The following is a 20,412-nucleotide window of genomic DNA, read 5'->3' on the forward strand; positions in this document are numbered from 1 at the left end:
AAGGGGCACTACTGCAACCACCAGCAATATTTCAACACCACCAGTTACACTGTCAGGTAAGTTATGGTAACAAACAGCAATTATCTATGTAGCTTCACAGTTGTGTGGGAAACTGATCCTCAACCCCCAAACAGCACAATACTGCACTATGCTGGTTTCCATTATTAGAATGCCTGCTCTCCAAGAGACCCTGGGGGAACCGTACATTTAAGTTTAGGGCTATGTTTATCAGTCTCTTTAATATAATATATTCTGTTTTTTAAAGAGTGTTAATTTTACCTTTTTGTTCCCACCCTGTGGTTTGGTGCAATATCTATTGTGTCTGTAGCTGAATCATGTCTTACTGCCAGGCCTAAATCTGCAATACAACAGGTACCATTTTTCTTTACTAATATGTTCTTTGATTTCAGGTCTCTATGAGCTATAGCTGGTTTTCCTGCATTAAAAAAAAACACACACAGAGAGAATATTATTAATCAACTAGTGCATCTGCCTAGAAATTTCTTAATTATGCATTTAAATTGAAATTCAAAGCTGATCTTTGGCAATGGTTCAAGTCCAATAAAGCAACTTTCATACATGGTACCAAAGTATAAGATTTTGTAGAGGGAAAGGCGGGTGGACATAAATTTTGTTAACCACTTGACAAATATGAACAAGGTTACTGATACAACATGAAGCTCTCTGAGTGCCTAGGAAAGATGCAACGAAAGTAATACTGATGCTGCTGTAGTAATTACTTATCCTATTAATTTGAGTACCTTAAATAAATTTGGCTACTAGTCATTTAGACCATAACTCAACATTTCCCTGGGTACCAGGATGAGAAAACCACCTTTCCATCTGTTCTGAACAAAGGCAAGGTGCAAAAAAACCTTTTGTCTGTGAGTGCAGCAGTGGCCGATAAGGATCCTCTCCCCAATGGGGTGGCTAAGAAGAGGAGCGTGCTAATATCATTTTGTGGCATTTCCCCTTGCCCCTTTGGATGTGGCAGCTATTTTGTGTTATACTATGTTCTCACACCAGCCCATTGCACTTTCTCAAAATTCCGCTGGCCCACAAAGGTTGGCAACCCTGGCACAGGCAATAATGAGCAAGCTGGACCTATGGCCTGACTCGGTAAAAAAGAAGCTTTATTTATTTAACTGAAGTTATATAGCTGCTCCATAACCTAAGTGCTCTGGGCATCTCACAAAATAAAATATTTTAATTTGATGAAATAATAAAAGCAATTAAAATTAAATTAAAAATACAATTAAAATACAGATTTTTCTAACATAATATAGAATCCCATATTGAAATACACCTCATTAATAAAATGTTTTAAGAGCTTCCAGATGCATAAAGTACACAGTATTGGCATTCTTTTAGTCCATCTTTGCCTCTGTGTCTTGCTTCGGCAAGCAGGATTTTAGTTGCAACATATGAAAGGAGGACAGATAAATTGACTACTGAGCACTGGGAAAAGTAGTTTGTATTGCATACTTTGTTAATTTTTTTATTATTTGTTGCAATTTATATACCACCCTATACCTGCAGGTCTCAGGGCGCTTCACAGAATAAAATCAAACGTAAAACCACAAAATACATAATCAAAATAAAAGTAACAACCACCCAATAACAGCCCCCATTATTCCACTGCTCTTGGCATGACAATCCAAATTTCAATTAAATCAACATACACTTTTTAATGTGCTAAGTTGCATCTCAGTGTTTCACATTTGCCCATATAAGATGATAGAGAGGAATTTATTAAATGACTAATTCCTCTGCTTGGGGTGGAGGGAAATACTACACTGACAGAACATGTGGATGTGTTTTCTACTATTGCTATTAAAAATGCAAACTAATTAAAAAAACATATTTTTAAAATCTGAACTCAAAATTAGCTGGAAACTAACCAAAGTATGTTTTATATAGAATTAAGACTAGAAGAGAAATAGGGATATATAAAGACATATTTTGTCTGAAACTAAACTGCCATGAGAGTTTATGAGGCATCTCAAATGTAAGTAAATGCTGTTATAAATTGCTCAAAAAGGCTGCTATCTGTTGTCTAATGTGCTTTACAGGGAGATTATATATGTTTAATATATAAGAAATCTTAAGAACACAAGCATAACCATGTGATTTTTTTCTCCTATTAGGTCCATATTAATAATGCTACATACTTAATATAGTAAATTACCTTGAGTGCCAACAATCTCCATGTGAAGATGTGCAAGTCCACTGGCAGTAGACAAAGCTAGTTTTATCATTCCTTCCACAGTAACGGTATACCTGTTTAGGTAATCGAAGAGAGAGCCATGCTCATGATAATCTGATACCAGCCACAGCTGTGTCCATGTACCATTATCTGAAAAAAACAACCCCAGAAGAAATAAAATAAGCATTTCCAAAAGCAAAACATAAAAATTATTATCTTGTATGTGGTAAGCATTTCATTTAACCATGGTCTCTTTCTACTAAGTTCTTTAGCATCTACTGATGCTAAAACATAAGAAATGGTGAAAGCTGTAATCCTGCATACACCATCTGTTTCAATCCCAATGAAGTCATTGAATCATAGAGATGAAAGGGACTCCAAGGATCATCTAGTCAATGATATTTAAGCAGTTTGTGTAATTGCAAACAACTGAATAATGATTTTTTTGTTTTTGAAAATAAAATGATCACCAGAACATTTGAAATCTGGTGATTTATTTCTTCTTCACTCATTAAAATAAATTATATGCCCTTTTCCAAAACTATTCCTAGAAACTCACAATCTTAACAGTTTTTTTGAAAGTACTGTACAATCAATACCTAAAAAATTTAACTAACACAAAATAGTTACTAGCAGATTCTTATTCAGATTAGTAATCCTATGAAACAAATTAAAACAATTTTGTCATTAAAAACAGGGTAATGACTTGGCATTTAACTAGCCACCTGAAAGCTAACATGGAAGGAACCAACTATGCTTCCCTTGAGGAAATTCTACAACATGGGAATACCAAGGTGAAGGCTGTTTTGTGCCTGCCAGTTTACTTGACCTTACTGGCAGGCCTACAAACTATAACTTATCTTAGTGCCCATGCAGATTCATAAATGTGCACTGCAATTCTAAATCAATTATATGAGCAGCATTTCATTCAAAAAAGAGAAGACATTTTTTCCTCACTGCAAGTTTCTGGGTATTTCCAGGAGATGAGGAATGGTAGCACTTTATTCATCATCTTTGAACTTTACAACTCTATGATTCACAGAATAGAAATCAATATGGGGCATATACATGAAACACAAACATTAACGTGAAGCCAATGTAGAAATTACTTCAAATTGACACAAAGTGCAACAGACAGCATTAGGAGATTTCAACAAGCAAAAAGGGACCAGAAGCAATTTTTAAAAAACTTAACCTTTATTGTCTGCAGCTATGAACCCAAGAATATTTTCATGACGTAACATAACGGTTTGGTAGATTTCTGCTTCACGAAACCATGAACGTTCTTCTCTTGAGGAGAAAATTTTCACTGCAACTTCTTCTCCTCTCCATTTTCCACGCCAGACTTCTCCAAATCGACCCTTTCCAATACTTTCCTGAAGTACAATTGTTCTTGCAATTGTTCTTTGAACAAGTAAAGGTAAACCTAAAAAAATAAAAATAGTTTATTTTGAAAACAGTGACCAAGTTTGTTACTTTTAAAGCTACCTGACTGGATAAAAAAATCACAATTCATGGCTGAGATCCAAGATAACTAATTTCTTCCCGTTTTTCTTCAATATTATAAATAACACAATAGAGCACCACAACCTTTTCCTGATATATGGATCAGTTTTACAGTGGTGCCTCGCAAGACGAAAAGAATCCGTTCTGTGATTCTCCTTCGTCTAGTGGTTTTTTCGTCTTGCGAAGCAAGTCCATTGGAGGATTAGCGCTATTAGCGGCTTATCTGCTGATCGGATCAGCTGATAAGCGGCTTAGCGGCTTAGAAAAAGGGGGGGAAGGAAAAAAAAACCAGCAGGAACTCGCAAGACATTGTCGTCTTGCGAAGCAAGCCCATAGGAAATTCGTTTTGCGAAGCACCTCCAAAACGGAAAACTCTTTCGTCTAGCGAGTTTTCCGTCTTGCGAGGCACCACTGTATAGCTTTGATCTCCAAAAAGTACTATATTGCTTTTGAGATGTGTCAATGTTTCAGTTAGTTCCTGAATAAGGAGACCAGGAAGAAGTTGCTTGGTATTCAGTGCAGTTGCATTTTCTGCAGGGGTTGAGCTCCAAGGGTTCCATATATACATAAAAATGCATATACTCAAACCATTGGAGCCACTCTCAAGTGAGCTCAGCCTGCTGGCTCCAGAGGCCCTGGGATGCTTTTGCAAGGGCTCTTCAATTTTCTGTAATTCTTTGAATCTTGTGGGAGCATCTTGAGGCTTCTAAGTCAATGCACAGTGAGGGCCTTGCCTGCATTTAACTTGCAGGATTTCAACCCAAGGTCTTCAACTGCATACAGTTAAAATCATGCAAGTTAAATGTGACTAAGAGGCAATTGTACAAATTACAGGGCATAGTTTCTGGGAACAGATTCCAGCCACTCACTCCTCAAGTTGTTCCACAGTTCCACAAATTTCATCAGATAGCTCCCAAATACATTTTTAGTAAACATGGCAAAATATGTACGTAGGGTTGAGCTCCCCACTCTGAAATGCTGGGTTAAGGACCCAGGTTTTGATCTGGGCTTCAGATGGTAGCCACAGTGGGAGATGGAAGGAGCAAAGTTCATGGTAGGAACAAAAAGGACCATATGGAAGTAATATTTTCTCCTTCTTTGCTATAGCAAGAGCTTTTTTACTTTTTAAAACTGAGAAGCAAGAAATACTTTGCAACTATCTTCTCTAGTTCTTTCTTAGTTTCAAATACAGGAACTCTCTATTTTAAGTAATGGATTGTGGAAAGTGAGAGACGACTGTCTTTGGTGGCTGAAACAGTAAGTGCATCCTTTGGAAACTAAAGGCATGGAACTACAGTGGTGCCCCGCAAGACGAAATTAATTCGTTCCGCAATTTTTGCCGTCTAGCGAATTTTTCTTCTTGCGAAGCACGGTTTAAAAAAGTCGCAAGACGTTTTCGTCTTGCGAAGCAAGCCCATAGGGGAATTCGTCTTGCGAGGCAAATCGCGAATGAAAAAACCTTTCGTCTAGCGAGTTTTTTGTCTTGCGAGGCACCACTGTACACCTTCTCAGCTGTTGTTCAATTAAATATTGATGTGGTTTTTCTAGTCAGTAACTGGTATCTCTAACTTCTCTCTTCAGCAGAATATTACTGAGCAAACAGCTACTACATAACATGCCAAAATGTTACTCTGTGCACGGTTTCACCTCATTTGTAAAAAACACCAAACCGTGGTTTAGAGCAGAGCTGGCTAATCTGTGGTCCTTTAGGTATTGTTTGACTCTAACCCCCATCAGCCTCAGTTAGCAGGGCCAGTGGTTGATCATTGTCTGTAGTCCAGCAACATCTGGAAAACCACATGTCAGTCACCCATGGTTGATGAGTCACAGCAAGACATGGGTCCCACTCTCTCCCTTTTCCTCTAGCAAGACTGCAAGATGTTAGTCCAACAAATTGCAGGAAGGCGGTAAGTTCTCCACCCATGTTCTACTTGGGTGCATGTAGCTTGTTGTGCAGTTTGTTGTGATCTCCAAACCCAGGCAAACTTTGGTTAATCTTAACTATGGGTTTTGGAAAAAGGAAATGTCAAAACACCATTTATGAAGGTAGCTTGTTTCAAATAGGGCTGGCCCAAAATAACAAGGGGCAGTTGGTTACTGTTTCACCCATCTCACAACTTGCAGAGTAGATTCACCTTCCACCCCTCCCCCCCCATTAAAGGTAATGAAATCCTTTCATGAGACTGTAGAAGCAGAACTCCAGAAATAAAATAAATAGCTGCTGCAATGAAAAATCCCACTGTGTCACTCACTGCCTGGCCAGGTTTTATCCAGATTCTAGTCTTGCTAGACTGCAGCCCCAACTTTCATTTAACATGGGGGGATGGGACATGCAAGTTCTAGCCTTCATAGAACTAACAATAGGGGGCAAAATGCACAGGCACTTGTATTAACCAACCTGCCTGTACCTGCCTTGGAGCACTGGAAAATAATCTGCCACTTTAGCTCTCCTGCGAAGGAAACAGTAGTGAGATTACAGATAAGACATTTTCCTGTGACATTCGAGACCTTTTCTTTTTGCCTATAGCTCAAACTATTTCCTACTGATATTAAGAAATCTTTCTACAGGTTTTAATACCATGTGCCTCCAATTGTTGTAATGACTATGGGACTAGGCTGGTATCCATAGCATTAATCAATGAGGTCTAATCTTCCTTCCTAGATCAAAAAAGATGGTAATACATACACAGATCCTGCCATACTGTTTATCCCCCAGTGTGTATTGCAAGCATTTTGGTGAGATTGTGCAGATATTAGAAGTAATAAATGTTGTATATTTCAACAACATTTTACCTTAATCTCAAGATCTATATTTTTTAGGTAGGGTTTGTCTGCAACAGAAGAAAGCATTTGAGCATGGCACTGAAACGAAACTTCAAACAAGCTTTACTTTTGGTTTGAAATCTGATTAAAATCTGAATTTATCGCAAGTTGCTGGCAATATGATAAACTAATTATGATTTCTGCCTAGCTATATCCTCACAACCCCAGTAAAATACAATCACAAAATCATTATTCCTGTAACATTTAGCAAGTAACTATGCTTGTGTTGCACTATTAACAATACTACCCACTTTAGAAGATTATGTACTAGTAAATGGGGGGGGGGGGAGAAGAGGGCAGCAGGAAGAGGGAAGAGACTCTTATTACCTGAACCTGAGCCTGAAGTCGTCATGTCATAAATTAAATCTTTTAAAGTTGTTCCCTCAGATATAAATGGAGGACGATCCATAGAAGGATCTTCTTCACTTGGAACACGATGGTGTATGACGGCACGATTATGGCAGATATACAAAATCAACATAAGTGAAATGCAAACAAAACAAACAGGTCCAGCAATGACAGCAGCCAATTCTACTGGTCCTAAATTAGAAGGCAGCTTTCTTGGGAGGGGACCTAGAAGTGGAATGGGGAGACACAGAAGACAAATAAAAATAACCTATCCGTTATATATTCAATGCCTGTATATGTTTGTGCACTTGAATAAAACAGAAATATCTCTCTATGGACATATATCTACACAAGATTCCCCCTTCCCCCAGTTTTCAGGTAAACTTACTTGGTACATCAAAAGTGCAATACAGGAGTAGAAGATTGGATGCTTAGATTGTTCCACTATCTGTTTTGATTTTAACTAAATTATGTTATATTGTTTCTCACAATATGCTTTCAAAATTGGGAGTGGGGAAAATTACCTGGGGTTGGAATCGGTAGCTCTATTTTATTGCAGAGGTCTCTATCACAGCAATGTGGCACAGTAATAACTCCTTCACTTGTTGAGGGGGCACAAATAAATGGCCTGTCTCTGGGAATCAGATCAACTTGTGCCACACACATGCTATTGCGTGTTATTTTCTCTCCGTTCCGTGTTACAGAAGTGAAGCAAAGTCCATCTGTTGTGCATGTAAAGTTCTCTTTTGTACAAACAAGACAGTAACACTGTAGAGCTGGGGGGGAAAGAGAGATGTTCATATTAGTTATGTTAAACACTGGTGGAGTTACAAAATCCAAGGGCCCCCAAAATATGCTTCCACTCCTAATTGCTAATTTATAACAGCATAAATTTATTAATGAATATTTGGTGCAATAGCTGCCAAACAGCTTTCAAGTAAATCCAGGGATAAAGCAGCTAGCGTATGCAACAATAAGACAAGTTTCTACATGAATTCCTTCTATCAGTTTGGGTAAGTTGACAGCCAACATCTGGGAAAAAGAATAGCATTCCAGACATATTTTCAGATGGTTTTTTTTGTAACCTTAACATGAAATAGGTTCACAATAATCCAAAGAACTGTGAAATTTCAAAAACAATGTGTGATATAGCCTAGCAGCCAACTGTTCATGGTGAATATTTTGTAAAACTTCACTGAGTGCATGCCAGGCCTGGGGCGCACTGATAGTATGTTTTTTGACAGAACAACTAACATGTGATGGTACTAATACAACACATCAAAAAGGACAAAGGGTTGTGTGGCACTCTAAAGAACAAAAAAATTATTATGGCATAATCTTTCATGGATCATTGTTCACTTGGTCAGATGCATGTAGTGCTATCCTGAGTTGCAGGTATATATTTTGGCTAGGGCAGGGATTTCGAAGTCAGAGGGAAATAAAATGCATTAAAAAAACACTGATAATTATGTACTGAACAGTGGTAATTTACAATGCAGATTTTGAAAGCAGGCTTTCTGACATTGGTAAGCCAATTAACACGTATGTGTTAAGGATCCCTCATCTCAGTTCAGTTCACAAGTGATAGCACTGAGCCTCTTGATTGTAATTCATGGTTCCACACTACAGGCTCTTTGAGATTTCCTGAATTTGTGAGTAGGTTGAAATATTTCCTCACTGGTTTTTGAATATTACAATTTCTGTGGTCACATTTCTGGTCATTTATTATTTTTTATAGAGCAGCGATGGCTTAGCTGTGGCCCATATACAGCCCCATACCATGTGAAAAGCATGCCACCTAGATCTGTCCGGAGCAGTGGCCCCTTTTAGGGGGTCTTTTTTTTTTCTTTGACACCCTCCCCCCTTTTGAATTGCCATGGTGCTCTCAGTGTTGACTGCCCTGCAGGTACAGTCAAATGTTTTTGTCCTCAACTTCTCTTCCAATCTTCCAAAGCTTAGAGAACATTTGCTTGCTTGTCTTCAGCGTTTTCCTCTAGAACCATGAGTAGTGCTTTGAGTAGCTGGCTATGATGTTTACACTGTCCAAGAGAGATAATCTTGCATGATCAGTCCTGATAGCCAGCAGCAGGACAAACTGAAGCACTGAAGTAGCTGACTGTGCCTGCAGCAATTTCTTAAAAACTTACCAGTGAGCAATCTGAAATGGAGAGGGAATCAATGTGGAAGAAAGGGGGTATGGATGGAAAGCAATGCAATTAATGTTGTGGTGAAACCAATTTAACTTAGGAAACTGAAATCAATCAATGAAGAGGAAAAAATTGGGAGGTCTTAATGGGGCACAATGAAATGAAGCCAATGTTCACAGGAAATCAATGTAGAGGAAAGAGGGGGTTAATAATATATTAATGCAGAATAAATTGATTGGTTAAGTTTCAAGGCAATTAAAGTAATTGGGGTGTAGAGGGGAAGTTCATTTATTAATGGAGCATAAAATTTTGGAACCCTCCTACAACAGCAGTGCCCTGGAAAGCAGAAGTGCTGCTGAATATATGTCTCTCTGCTGCTGAGTCTGTTCCTCTGCCAAGCTATCTGTGTGTGCACAGCTACGTGCAAGCTACTCTGCTGCGTGTGTAAGTGTGTACATGTACAGGCTCTTTCTGAGTAACCACACTCCCTAGTGTGTGTACACATTGGCATGCAGCCCTTGGACAGGTAGTAAAACCCTCAATATGGCCTCCAAGCAAAACAAATAACAAAACTCATTAACTATCCCAGCCATAGAGCCGGGAGGGTTTGTCCTACGTGGAATACAGAAGGGCATTGCTGACCTTTAACAGAATATATCATATTGGAAGATGAACAGGTAAATGAACCACTGAGGCTGTAGATTAGGTCCAGTACCTGTGTTGCCAGCGCAGACATGAGGACAGCTTTGGAGACTGGGTCTGCCAAAGGGGCTGGTTCCATTCTCTGTAGCTCTGTTACCTGGCCTGTTGTTGCAACATATCAGATTTACTCACTTGTTACATTTTAACCCTAAACTTCCTCCTAATGGAGCCCAGAGCAGCTATAATCAAATTTACCATCAGAAATAATTTTAAAACCGTTATGTAAAACTTGGGAAAACATAAAAACTGCTCACTGGAAAATCACCTGAAGGCTTGAACAAACATTTTTTAGCTGTCAGTGGGATAGCAGCAATACAGGGAACACACACAATTCTGCGGGGAAAGAGTTCCACAATTGGTGTGCCACCACAGAGAAAACCTTAGCTTACGTGACTGCCAAGCCAAACAGGCTGTGTTCATTGGCAAGACTGCAGCAGATCTTAAAGTTTGAGCTGGTTGGTACTGGAAAAGGTATGCCCACAAATCCCAACTTTCTACAGCACTTCCAACTTATCAGGATTCAATTCAGCTCATTGCCCCACATCTAGCCAGTCATTGCCTACAGACACTGGTCCAGCACCTTAACTGTCTCTCCATTCAGATGGAATAGAGAATTGGGTATTATCAACACTCCAAATCCCTGGTTGACTTGTCCCAGTAAAGTCATATAGATATTGAACAGAACTCTGCAGGACTCTACAGCACAAGCACCAAGGGGCCCAGCCGAAGTTCTCCAGTGCTACTCTGGTGGTGGTTCTGGAGATAGCAGCAGAGCCACCACAACACACATGTTCCCAACTCTCTTATCTATTGAGCAGTGCCAGCAAGATACCATGGTCAATGGCATCAAAAGCCACAATATATGAAAATAATTAAGGTAGCACTCTCCCTGTCTCTCTTCCAAACAAACAAAAAAACAGAACGCAAAACCATCAGTCAAGGTGAAGCTAGACTGAAAAAGGGCTAGATAATCCACTTCATCCAGGCACTCCTACAGCAGACCATTACCAGCCATCACCTTCTTAATCACCTTGCCCAAGAAGGGGATATTTGCAACAATGCAGCAGTTGTCTTAATGTCTCTGAGTCCAGGGAAGACTTTTTGAGATAAAGCATTAAAATTGCTTGAGACTTCTATAAAGCAGCTTTCCAATAAATTGGCAGATGTATCAGAGACTTCCAATGAACACCTAGACCATAGGTCTAGGTCCCACCTATGCCTATAGTGCCCCACAGATATGCCTGCAGTAAGGGAGTCATAGAATAACAACACTGTTCACTTTCTATTTTGTTTCTATGGCTTTCTAGACGTCTCCCAGAATGGAAGTGTGATGGGAACTAAAATGCAGAAGTGTCTACTGTGGTGAGTAAAACAAAGTGACTACTGTGGTGAGAAAACAAAGAGGTTGCTACTGCAGTGGGCAACTTGGTTGCCCAGGGGTTGCCATCATGGGGCCCCAGGAAGTGACAGCTGTAGTCTGGCTGCAGGAAGTGAGAGCTATAATTATTATTTATTAAATTTCATAGTGTTGCCATACGTCCGGGAATTCCCAGGCATGTCCTCTTTTGGGGGTCCTACATGCCCATCCAGGGGGAATTTTACATTTTAAATCAAATGTCCTGTATTTTGGTTTTTTTTAAGAAAAAATAAGTTGTGTGTGTGCTGCTCTGGTTCAGGCTCTGGTGTGGGTGGCGGCAGAGGGAGCATCAGGCGATTGCCCTAAAAAAGCTCAACTTTTTGTGTCCAGATTTTTACCTCTTGAAATATGCCAACCCTAAATTTCTATACCACCCTTCAGGCAGTTTACAATATAAAAACTCAAAAATACACACCATAGTAACACACATTAACAATGACACCCACAGAGTTAGAAGGAACAGGGACGCCACATCATCCTCACTCCACTTCCTGCAAGGCTGTGCCACAGGAGAATTGTCTTGCTAGGCAAATTTTACAATTTACCAAAACAGCATCCATGATATATATAAAAAAATCACATCTAGCTCATCGGTCTCTTCTCTCATTTTCTATTACAGTACTTTCATCTCTTTCTTTCTGTCACTTAGTGGTGCCTTTCTGTATCACTGCCTTGTTGCACTTTTGGTCTGTTACCTATCTTGCCTTATTTCTTCTCTCTTCTCATTAGGACTGTGCATGGACTCCCAATATGCCCTGTGACCTTGATCTGTTGCTCCCAAATCAGGCCAATTCAGCCTGTGCTGCCCCAGTGGCCGTCCAGCTCACCCCAGATTTGGTCCTGCAGTGGGGCCAATGTCTTTTTAAAGGGGTTTATACTCCTGTTTTAATATGCAGTTTTTTTAAAAAAAAAATTAAGGTTAAGGGGCAGGCACACAAAGACAGCACAGGATTGAATCCCCCTGCTGATCAGCTGTTAAACAGGAGGATTCAATCCTGTACAGCAGTGTTTTTCAACCTTTTTGAGTCCACGGCTCCCTTGACCAACTACATTCTTTCTGTGGCTCCCCTGTGGGGCTCAGGAGCCCAGTTATGTCACCCCTTGCTTGTAGAGCAGGCAGCCTCTCACCCTTTTTCGAATACCCTTCCTTGTGGAGTGTTTCCTCAGCCTCCTCTCCTTGAGAATCCTCCGGGCAGCCACTGCTGCCGCCCCTGGTCTCTGAGCTGCCCTCCAGCCTGCCCCACAGGGGCCTGGGACTTGTCTGTCCATTCCCAACAGCAAAGGCTGGCTGGGCTTTCTCACCCGCTTGCTTGTTTAGTCTGAGGTTACCTTGGCTGCTGGTAACCAGCACTCCCTAACCAGCCCCATGGGTACCATTCACCTGGGGAACTTGTAGCCAGGGCTGCTGCAACCAACAGCACACAAGCCTTTGGGAGGCAGAGACACAAGAGGGCAACAGAGGAGGGGGGGAAGGACATAGGCCAGTGTTGCTCATGGTAACCATGACCATCATTCAGGGCACCCCATGGCACCCTGGTTGAAAACCACTGCCATAGAGTACCAGTCACTACTCCTTTGCAAGTGGCTGTCCTTGCACTCAAGGGAAGCAGGCCACTCACAAAGGAGCAACAACCGGTAGTTTTGGGTGTCTCCATGCAACCCTTCACCGATGTGCCACAGGTGGCCACAGCAATGCAGTGAGGTACTGGATGAACCTTTTGTACAGTATTATCTATGGCAGGCATCCCCAACCTGTGGCCCTCCAGATGTTTTGGCCTACAACTCCCATGATCCCTAGCTAACAGGACCAGTGGTCAGGGATGATGGGAATTATAGTCAAAAACACCTGGAGGGCCGAAAGGTTGGGGATGCCTGATCTATGGGCACAAATGTAAACTGAATTTTTATGGCTGATGTATGGAATCTACTGATAAAATATGAATCCTGTACACCTGAAGGAGCGTCTCCACCCCCATCGTTCAGCCCGGACACTGAGATCCAGCGCCGAGGGCCTTCTGGCGGTTCCCTCATTGTGAGAAGTGAGGCTACAGGGAACCAGACAGAGGGCCTTCTCGGTAGTGGCGCCCGCCCTGTGGAACGCCCTCCCATCAGATGTCAAAGAGATAAATAATTACCTGACATTCAGAAGACATCTTAAGGCAGCCCTGTTCAGGGAAGTTTTTAATATGTAACGCTGTACTGTTTTTAACACTGATTGGGAGCCGCCCAGAGTGGCTGGGGAAACTCAGCCAGATGGGCGGGGTATAAATAATTGATTTATTATTATTATTATTATTATTATTATTATTATTATTATTATTATTTCCAATAATGTCTGCAATTGAAATCTAATTTTTTGAACCACAGGTGCCACAATGAATTTAAATGTATTTACAGTGGTACCTCGGGTTAAGTACCGTATTTTTCGCTCTATAAGACGTACCAGACCATAAGGCGCATCTAGTTTTGGGAGGAGGAAAACAAGAAAAAATAATATTCTGAATCTCAGAAGCCAGAACAGCAAGAGGGATCGCAAGCCTGTATTCACTCCATAAGACGCACACGCATTTCCCGTTACTTTTTGGGAGGGAAAAAGTGAGTCTTATAGAGCAAAAAATACGGTACTTAATTCGTTCCAGAGGTCCGTTCTTAACATGAAACTGTTCTTAACCTGAAGCACCACTAGCTAATGGGGCCTCCTGCTGCCGCTGCCTGATTTCTGGTCTCATCCTGAAGCAAAGTTCTTAACCCGAGGTATTATTTCTGGGTTAGCAGAGTCTGTAACCTGAAGCATATGTAACCCGAGGTACCACTGTATTTATCTATGTTTCTATGCTACTCTTCAGTTAAAATTCTCAGTGATGTCAGATCTGTTTTTTACTCTGCATTTTCTGACCACACAAATATGCACTGCAAAACTGGGTCATGTCTGTCCATGAAAGTCATGCCCGAGATCATTGCTGCTTGCGGTGAAATCTCAAGTGGTGGATACAATGCCCCAAACTCAGGTTTTTGCACTAAGATGTTACACTGAAGTGCTGCGTCTTCAAGATGTACAGTCTAGGCATACAGATCAGCTGTGATCATAGTAGGTTAGAAGTGCTTTGTGGACTGCTTACAAAAATAGTGTAACATCAGTAGCTGTAGACGCAACTTCTACAACCACCCACCCACCCATTAAAGCAACAGGCACAACGGCTTTTGAGTTCCCATGATTTTTGCCATCCTTTTTACGATTCAATGCGGTTCTTGGCATCGGTGCAGATTTGGCCTCAGCCGCAAGCACACCGAGCTGGGATGAATGCGGACACCAGTTAAATCTCAAGGCTTAAAAACTTCTTCAAAACACAGGCATTCCTTTCTCTGCCAGCAGCACGAGGATACCGGTAGTTGCACCCTGCAAGCTTTCCGCAGCGCCTCGCCGTCACGGTGCGGGAACAACGCCGGGTTTCCTCCGCTGTTTCGATCACAAAGTTCCAGCCAAGTGCTGAGATAACGTGAATCATCCCAAGGGGCACCACCCTCACCTTCCGGCTGCACCTCGAACACACACGGCCGGATCGGTGCCACAGCGCCAGCCCCACGGGGCCGCCGCGACCCTCCTGCTCCAGGGGGCAGCCAAACTGCGCCCCGCCCCTTCCTCGCCCCCACAAAGCCCAAGAGACCCCCCTCCCCGCGCCAAGCAGCATCTGCCCTGGGGAGCCGGTGGGGCTGGCGAGGGAGGGACGGGGGCTTGGAAGGTGAAGGAGAACAACGCGCGGCTCCCTCGGCTTCTGGGTCCAAAGGGGGCGGCTTCTGGGGCGCGCCCTAGAGTGCAATACTACACAAAAACAAGGCGCATCCCCCCCCCCAAGAAGCACGCGCAGACGGGACTCTATAGGCGCCGCTTGCTTTCTTTCTTCTCCCAGGGAGGCGAATGGAAGGGGGCAGTGGCGTAGCGTGGGTTGTCAGCACCCGGGGCAAGGCAAGTAATTTGCGCCCCCTAACCCGTGGATTTGCGCCCCCTAACCCGTGGATTTCCGCCCTCTAACCCCCAGATGTTGCGCCCGCCCCCCCTGCACCCCCCACGCTACGCCACTGGAAGGGGGGGCACCAGCCTTTGTGAGGGCGCGAGGGCCGCCGGCCTGGGCGACTCGGCCCGCGCCCCCTGGTTCTCCCCCCACCCCCTCCTCCCTCCCCGGGCGCTTCCTTCCCCTTCTGGGACGCCATGTTGCCGAGGGGGAGCCGGAGGCCGGTGGGCGGCGAGGCGCGGAGCAGGCAACTCACCCGTCGTCGCCTCAGGGAGGAGCAGCAGGAGCAGCAGCTGCCCGGCCGCCGCCGCCGAAGTCGCCCAGCGGAGCAGAGTAGCAGCAGCAGCGCAGGGGCCCCGCCGCCGCGGGCTCCGAGGAGACGCCGCCGCCATTGTCCCCGTCCCGGCCCCGCCGCCGCCGCCTCAGCCCCTCTCTCGCCCCCTCGCAGGGAGCCAGCGCGCCAGAGACGCCTCTCGCCCGCTCGCCCCGCCCCCAGGCCCAGCCGCGCCTCCGCCGCCAGACGAGACGGGCGCGCGGGGTGGAAAAGGCGGCCTCCAGTCAAGCGGGAGAGGGGAGCTCCTGATTGGCCGGGGGCGGCTTTCGGCCCCGCCTCCCCCCGCTGCTGCTGCTGCTGCTGCGGACGCGGCCCCAACAACAAGCCGCGGGGGGACCTGAGGGAGGGAGGGAGGGAGGGGGGCGCCTGGCCTCCGCGACCCCCGGGCTAGACTGAGGGAGCGGGAGGAGATAAAGAAGCGACAAGGCGGCGCTTTCGAAGCTTCTCCTCCCTCTTCCCGTTTCTTAGCTTTGCCCCAAGGACCGCCAGCCCAAATAAATGCTCTGAAGCGAGGCGAGGGCACGCGGAGCGCGCAGCCCCGGCAAAGAAGCCCCGTGCCCGGGGGGGGGGGGCGAGGCAGCGCCCCCTTTCCCGCTGGGTCTCCGGCAGACCCGGCTGGCGTCGCCCGGGCTCCTCTCCCGGAGCAGCTTCCGCCCGGCTTCTACCTTCGCGTCCCGCCTCGAAATTCCCTTCTCGGACTCTTCCCTCGCCTCAGATGAGGGACGCGGTGCGCGTGAAGAGGGCCCAGCGCAGCCTTTCTCCGCCTTGGGCCCTCAGGTGTTGCTGCCCTACAACTCCCATCATCCGTGGCCGCCGACTGTGCTGCTCAGGAATGATGGGAGTTGTAGTCCAACAGCAGCTGGGGGCCCAAGGTTAGGAACAGCGGCTGCTCTGTCTGCCAGTCCGTTTCTGGACGAAATTGGAAGCGAGGCTGCTGCTCCTTGCTTCAATTCTTCTGGGACCAGGTACCTGCTCAGGACCCCCTTGGTGAGCCTGCTCAGCACATCCTCCATGTGCCCGGAGGAAGCAAGTGAGCAGGAAAGGGGCTTTTTCTGCCCCTGACACACATTCTTCCTTGTCCTCAGTGGCGTAGCGTGGGTTGTCAGCACCCGGGGTAAGGCAAGTAATTTGCGCCCCCTAATCCATGGATTTGCGCCCCCTAACCCGTGGATTTGCGCCCCCTAACCCTAACCCCCAGATGTTGCGCCCGGTGCGACCTGCACCCCCCATGCTACACCACTGCTTGTCCTTATGGGATTTTAGTTTTGTTTCTAGGTTGATAGCATAGTTAATTTTTTGAAGGTCGAGGTTCCTGCCCCAAGTGTCCTTCTGTCCCCATAGACAGAGCCATTCCTGTCCACGAGGCAGACGGAGGCAGCTGCCTCAGGCGGCAGAGCCCAAGCGGCGTCTCCACTGGTGAGAGCCTTACTGACATGTGCCCAGGAACTTCCACGTACTAGGATATCATCAGTGATTCAGCCTGTCTGAATCAGCTAAATTTTATAATGAATTCAAGTCTGATCATCCATAGAGCATTTTAGGGTGTTCAAAGAGCCACATATATATTGTCTCAGTGATCCCCCAAATTACTCTGCCAGGTAGGTAAATTCTATTATACCTCAGACAGAGTGGACAGCAGTAGCTTGCCTAATACCTCTCAGTGAATAAAGGGAGATTTGAACCAGAGACTTCCCAGTTAATTGCTTACACTTTCATACCCTACACAAAACCATCTCTCAATGAACTCAGAAACTGCTTTATTTTTCTCTGTATAAGACAATGTTTTTTTGAGATCACCCCCAGAAAGCTTAACATTCCCAAAATACTGATTTCTTAAGTTGAGGTTCAAAAAATAGGGGTTGTTTTATATTGGGGGCATCCTATACACAGAAAAAATACAGTAATTTCCTACATGGAGTTTCTTCAGGGTACACAGGAAATGCAGAGCATTCCATTCTTAGTAGGTTCTCACTAGCTGCCCTATTGTCATACAGTCTGAGCTGAAACACATTTACCAAGATGTAAATTCTTTTAAGTTAAATGAGAGCTACAATTCTAACCATAGCTGCATATACACATTTTATTCTAAAATCAATGGAGATGGAATACTTGTTTATTCTATGTAGTGCATACACAATCTAGATCTATTGCATGTTTTTTGCCCCTGGAAAGACTGGTTTCATTGAGAAGCTGGTTTTATTCTAAAAATAAAAGCTCATTGCAGATTGATTCTGCATTATCCTGCAGTGTGCCCATATGGAAACAGATGTAAGTAGCCCCAGAAATAGGAGGTGTATCCATACCTGCCCTATGAAGTGTCACCACTACCTTATTCAAGGGATGTTGGTGGGGCTGTGGTCTAAACCACTGAGCCTCTTGGGCTTGCTGATCAGAAGGTCGGCAGCTCAAATCCCCACGACAGAGTGAGCTCCCGTTGCTCTGTCCCAGCTTCCTTCCAACCTAGCAGTTCAAAAGCACACCAGCGCAAGTAGATAAACAGGTACCACTGCGGCTGAAAGGTAAATGGTGCTTCCATGTGCCCTGGCACTCGTCACAGTGTCCCATTGTGCCAGAAGCAGTTTAGTCATGCTGTCCACATGACCTGGAAAGCTGTCTGTGGGCAAACGGCAGCTCCCTCGGCCTGAAAGCGAGATGAGCGCCGCAACCCCAGTCACCTTTGACTGGACTTGACTGTCCAAGGGTCCTTTACCTTTACCTTTTACCTATTCAAAGGTAACCTAACCAAGGGTCTCAAGTATCCTTGCAGACAGCAGAGTCTAATCTGGATTGAAAGCAGCATGTTGAAGGGGAGCATGAATGACTCCAGATTGAAAAAAACTACATCAGTGTTCTACAAATGGTGTGTACATGGCCCATATCAGCTCAGAAATAAGTCCTACTGAAATCCTAAATGGGGTTATGATTGCAGCATTAAGATTATGCTTCTGAATTCTTCCCCCACCCATGACCTTTTCTGCAACCCTCTGATCTGTGCTTTTAATAACTGTCTGGCCCCGACAGGCAGAGGTTTCAGAAGTTCAGGCTTTCCCGTCACAGTGCTGGAGATGTGTCTGACCAACTTGTCTGCTGTGTAGTTCTTAAGAATAGGAGTTCCAGTTCCATATGAGCCTTGAACTCAAATGAACTCCTGCTGGGGAGGATGAGATTGGCCAATATACTTTCCTGACTCTACATGTTGGTCATGGTGTGTCATATAAACCATTTACTATAGGAAATAGTAGCAGTATGCTTTTAGTCTGTAAAAATTTCAACGCCATTTTTGTCTCTTCTTTGAAAATGTTTCTCAGTTTCATTTGAGTCAACACCCAAATTAATCCAGGAATCTGTTTTCAATGTCGGAAGTCAGTCCCGGCACATAACATGAAGGAGAGGCTTGTTTTTCCCCCATGAAGTAACCATGCCATTCCTGGCAACTGTGGGATTGAGAAGGCCTGCCAAGGAGATTCCACTGCTGCTTGTTTTACTCAAAATGTTGAAAATATGTCTGTTTCCATATTAGAGAGCAATTCAGATGCTTGGATGAGTCCCTGTTATTGCATCTTGCAGATGTTGACAGGGTGGTTGGGGAGTGTATTCTACCATCTATTTGTCCATGTGTTGCCCATTTTGGCTACTAGTATCTAACCAAGAAGGAGTACCGGTAACAAGCTGGGTTTGGGAAGTGGTGAAGACCACTGTCGTCTCCGTTGGGAGGTGGCAGACTCTCCTTCCTTGAAGGTTTTTAAGCAGAGGTTGGATGGCCCTCTGTCATGTATCCTTTAACTTAGATTCCTGCATTCCTGAAATCTCCCTAGCCCATCAGAGATCATTGACCAGCGCGATCAAGGCAGTTTCAGTCCCAAGATGGGGCCTGAATCCCGATTGGAAGGGATAATATTTTATTCTCTTGTTCATTATACTGTTTTAAATGTGCATTTTATATTTGACTTCCTTTAGTAATGTTGTCTTCTGAAATGTTAAAGATAATATTTTAGTTTCCTGTTAATTATGTTGCTTTGAATGTATACTTTGTATTTTGATGTGTTGTAAACTGCTTTGATATTTTTTCTTTAAAATATAACTGGTAAATAAATTACTGCTGTTGTTGTTGAAACACTCCAAAACTTCTTTGACATAGTTTTTAAGTTTATAGCACTGGAGGTAAGATAGTGAACTGCAGCGCCCCATAACATAGCTACCAGGGGGCTGAAAAGCATTCTCCCAAAGCTACTCTCTGGACACTGTCCCAAAGGTAGGATCAGAACTACTGTATTACAGTGCTCCCAATTTCCAGAGCTGGTAGGGGAGGATAACATGGTAAATGGTACAAAAAAGCTGAAGAGAGATCAAGATGCAACAGAAAGTTCACATTCCCTCCGTCCCTCTCTCTGTAAAGGTTATCCATTAGGGCAACCGAGGCTGACTTAGTCCCATGGCCAGGCCTGAACCCAGAGTGTAATAAATCAAAATTGTGTGTATTGGGGGGTATTGTTTCTGTTTGTCATTATGGTATGTATTTTTGCGTTTTTACATTGTAAACCACCCTGTAATCTTCAGATGAAGGGTAATATAGAAAATTTACCATATTTTTCGCTCTATAGGACGCACTTTTTGCCCTTCAAAAATGAAGGTGAAATGTGTGTGCGTCCTATGGAGTGAAGACGCTAAGGCAGCCCCCCGCGACCCTCTCCCAGCTGGAGAGGTGACGCGCGGCTATGGCAGGAGCCTCTCTGCTGCACCTTTCCGCTGCTCCCTGACCTGCTCTTTGGGGCTGGTGGTGGGCTTCCCCCCGCCAGCCCCAAAGAGCAGGTCGAAAGGAACCTGAAGCCTGGAGAGCAAGAGGGGTCAGTGCACACCAACCCCTCTCGCTCTCCAGGCTTCCAAGGTAGCCGCCTGAACGCACCTTAAACGGCACCTTG

General features: G+C 44.3%; 1 protein-coding gene across 3 annotated transcripts in view; it reads right to left on the reverse strand.

The window, feature by feature from the left end:
* TGFBR1 (transforming growth factor beta receptor 1) overlaps window positions 1-15,600 on the reverse strand; it is a 46,933-nt gene extending 31,333 nt beyond the window's left edge. For 2 of the 3 annotated variants that reach the window (XR_014518744.1, XR_014518745.1), the window contains exons 1-6: window positions 15,416-15,577; window positions 7,408-7,659; window positions 6,863-7,108; window positions 3,402-3,632; window positions 2,189-2,356; window positions 280-436 (exon numbers count right to left, since the gene is read on the reverse strand). Coding sequence is in view for 1 of the 3 variants with exons in the window: in XM_083473264.1 (XP_083329390.1) it covers window positions 280-436; window positions 2,189-2,356; window positions 3,402-3,632; window positions 6,863-7,108; window positions 7,408-7,659; window positions 15,416-15,551 (1,190 nt within the window). In the remaining 2 variants the exon portion in view is untranslated. Of the gene's footprint in view, window positions 1-279; window positions 437-2,188; window positions 2,357-3,401; window positions 3,633-6,862; window positions 7,109-7,407; window positions 7,660-15,415 lie in introns of all 3 variants that reach the window. The other variant, XM_083473264.1, reaches the window with a different exon arrangement.
* Window positions 15,601-20,412: the final 4,812 nt, after the last annotated feature.

Source organism: Podarcis liolepis (genome assembly GCF_965112155.1).
Source record: "Podarcis liolepis genome assembly, chromosome: 13".
Classification (NCBI taxonomy): domain Eukaryota; kingdom Metazoa; phylum Chordata; class Lepidosauria; order Squamata; family Lacertidae; genus Podarcis; species Podarcis liolepis.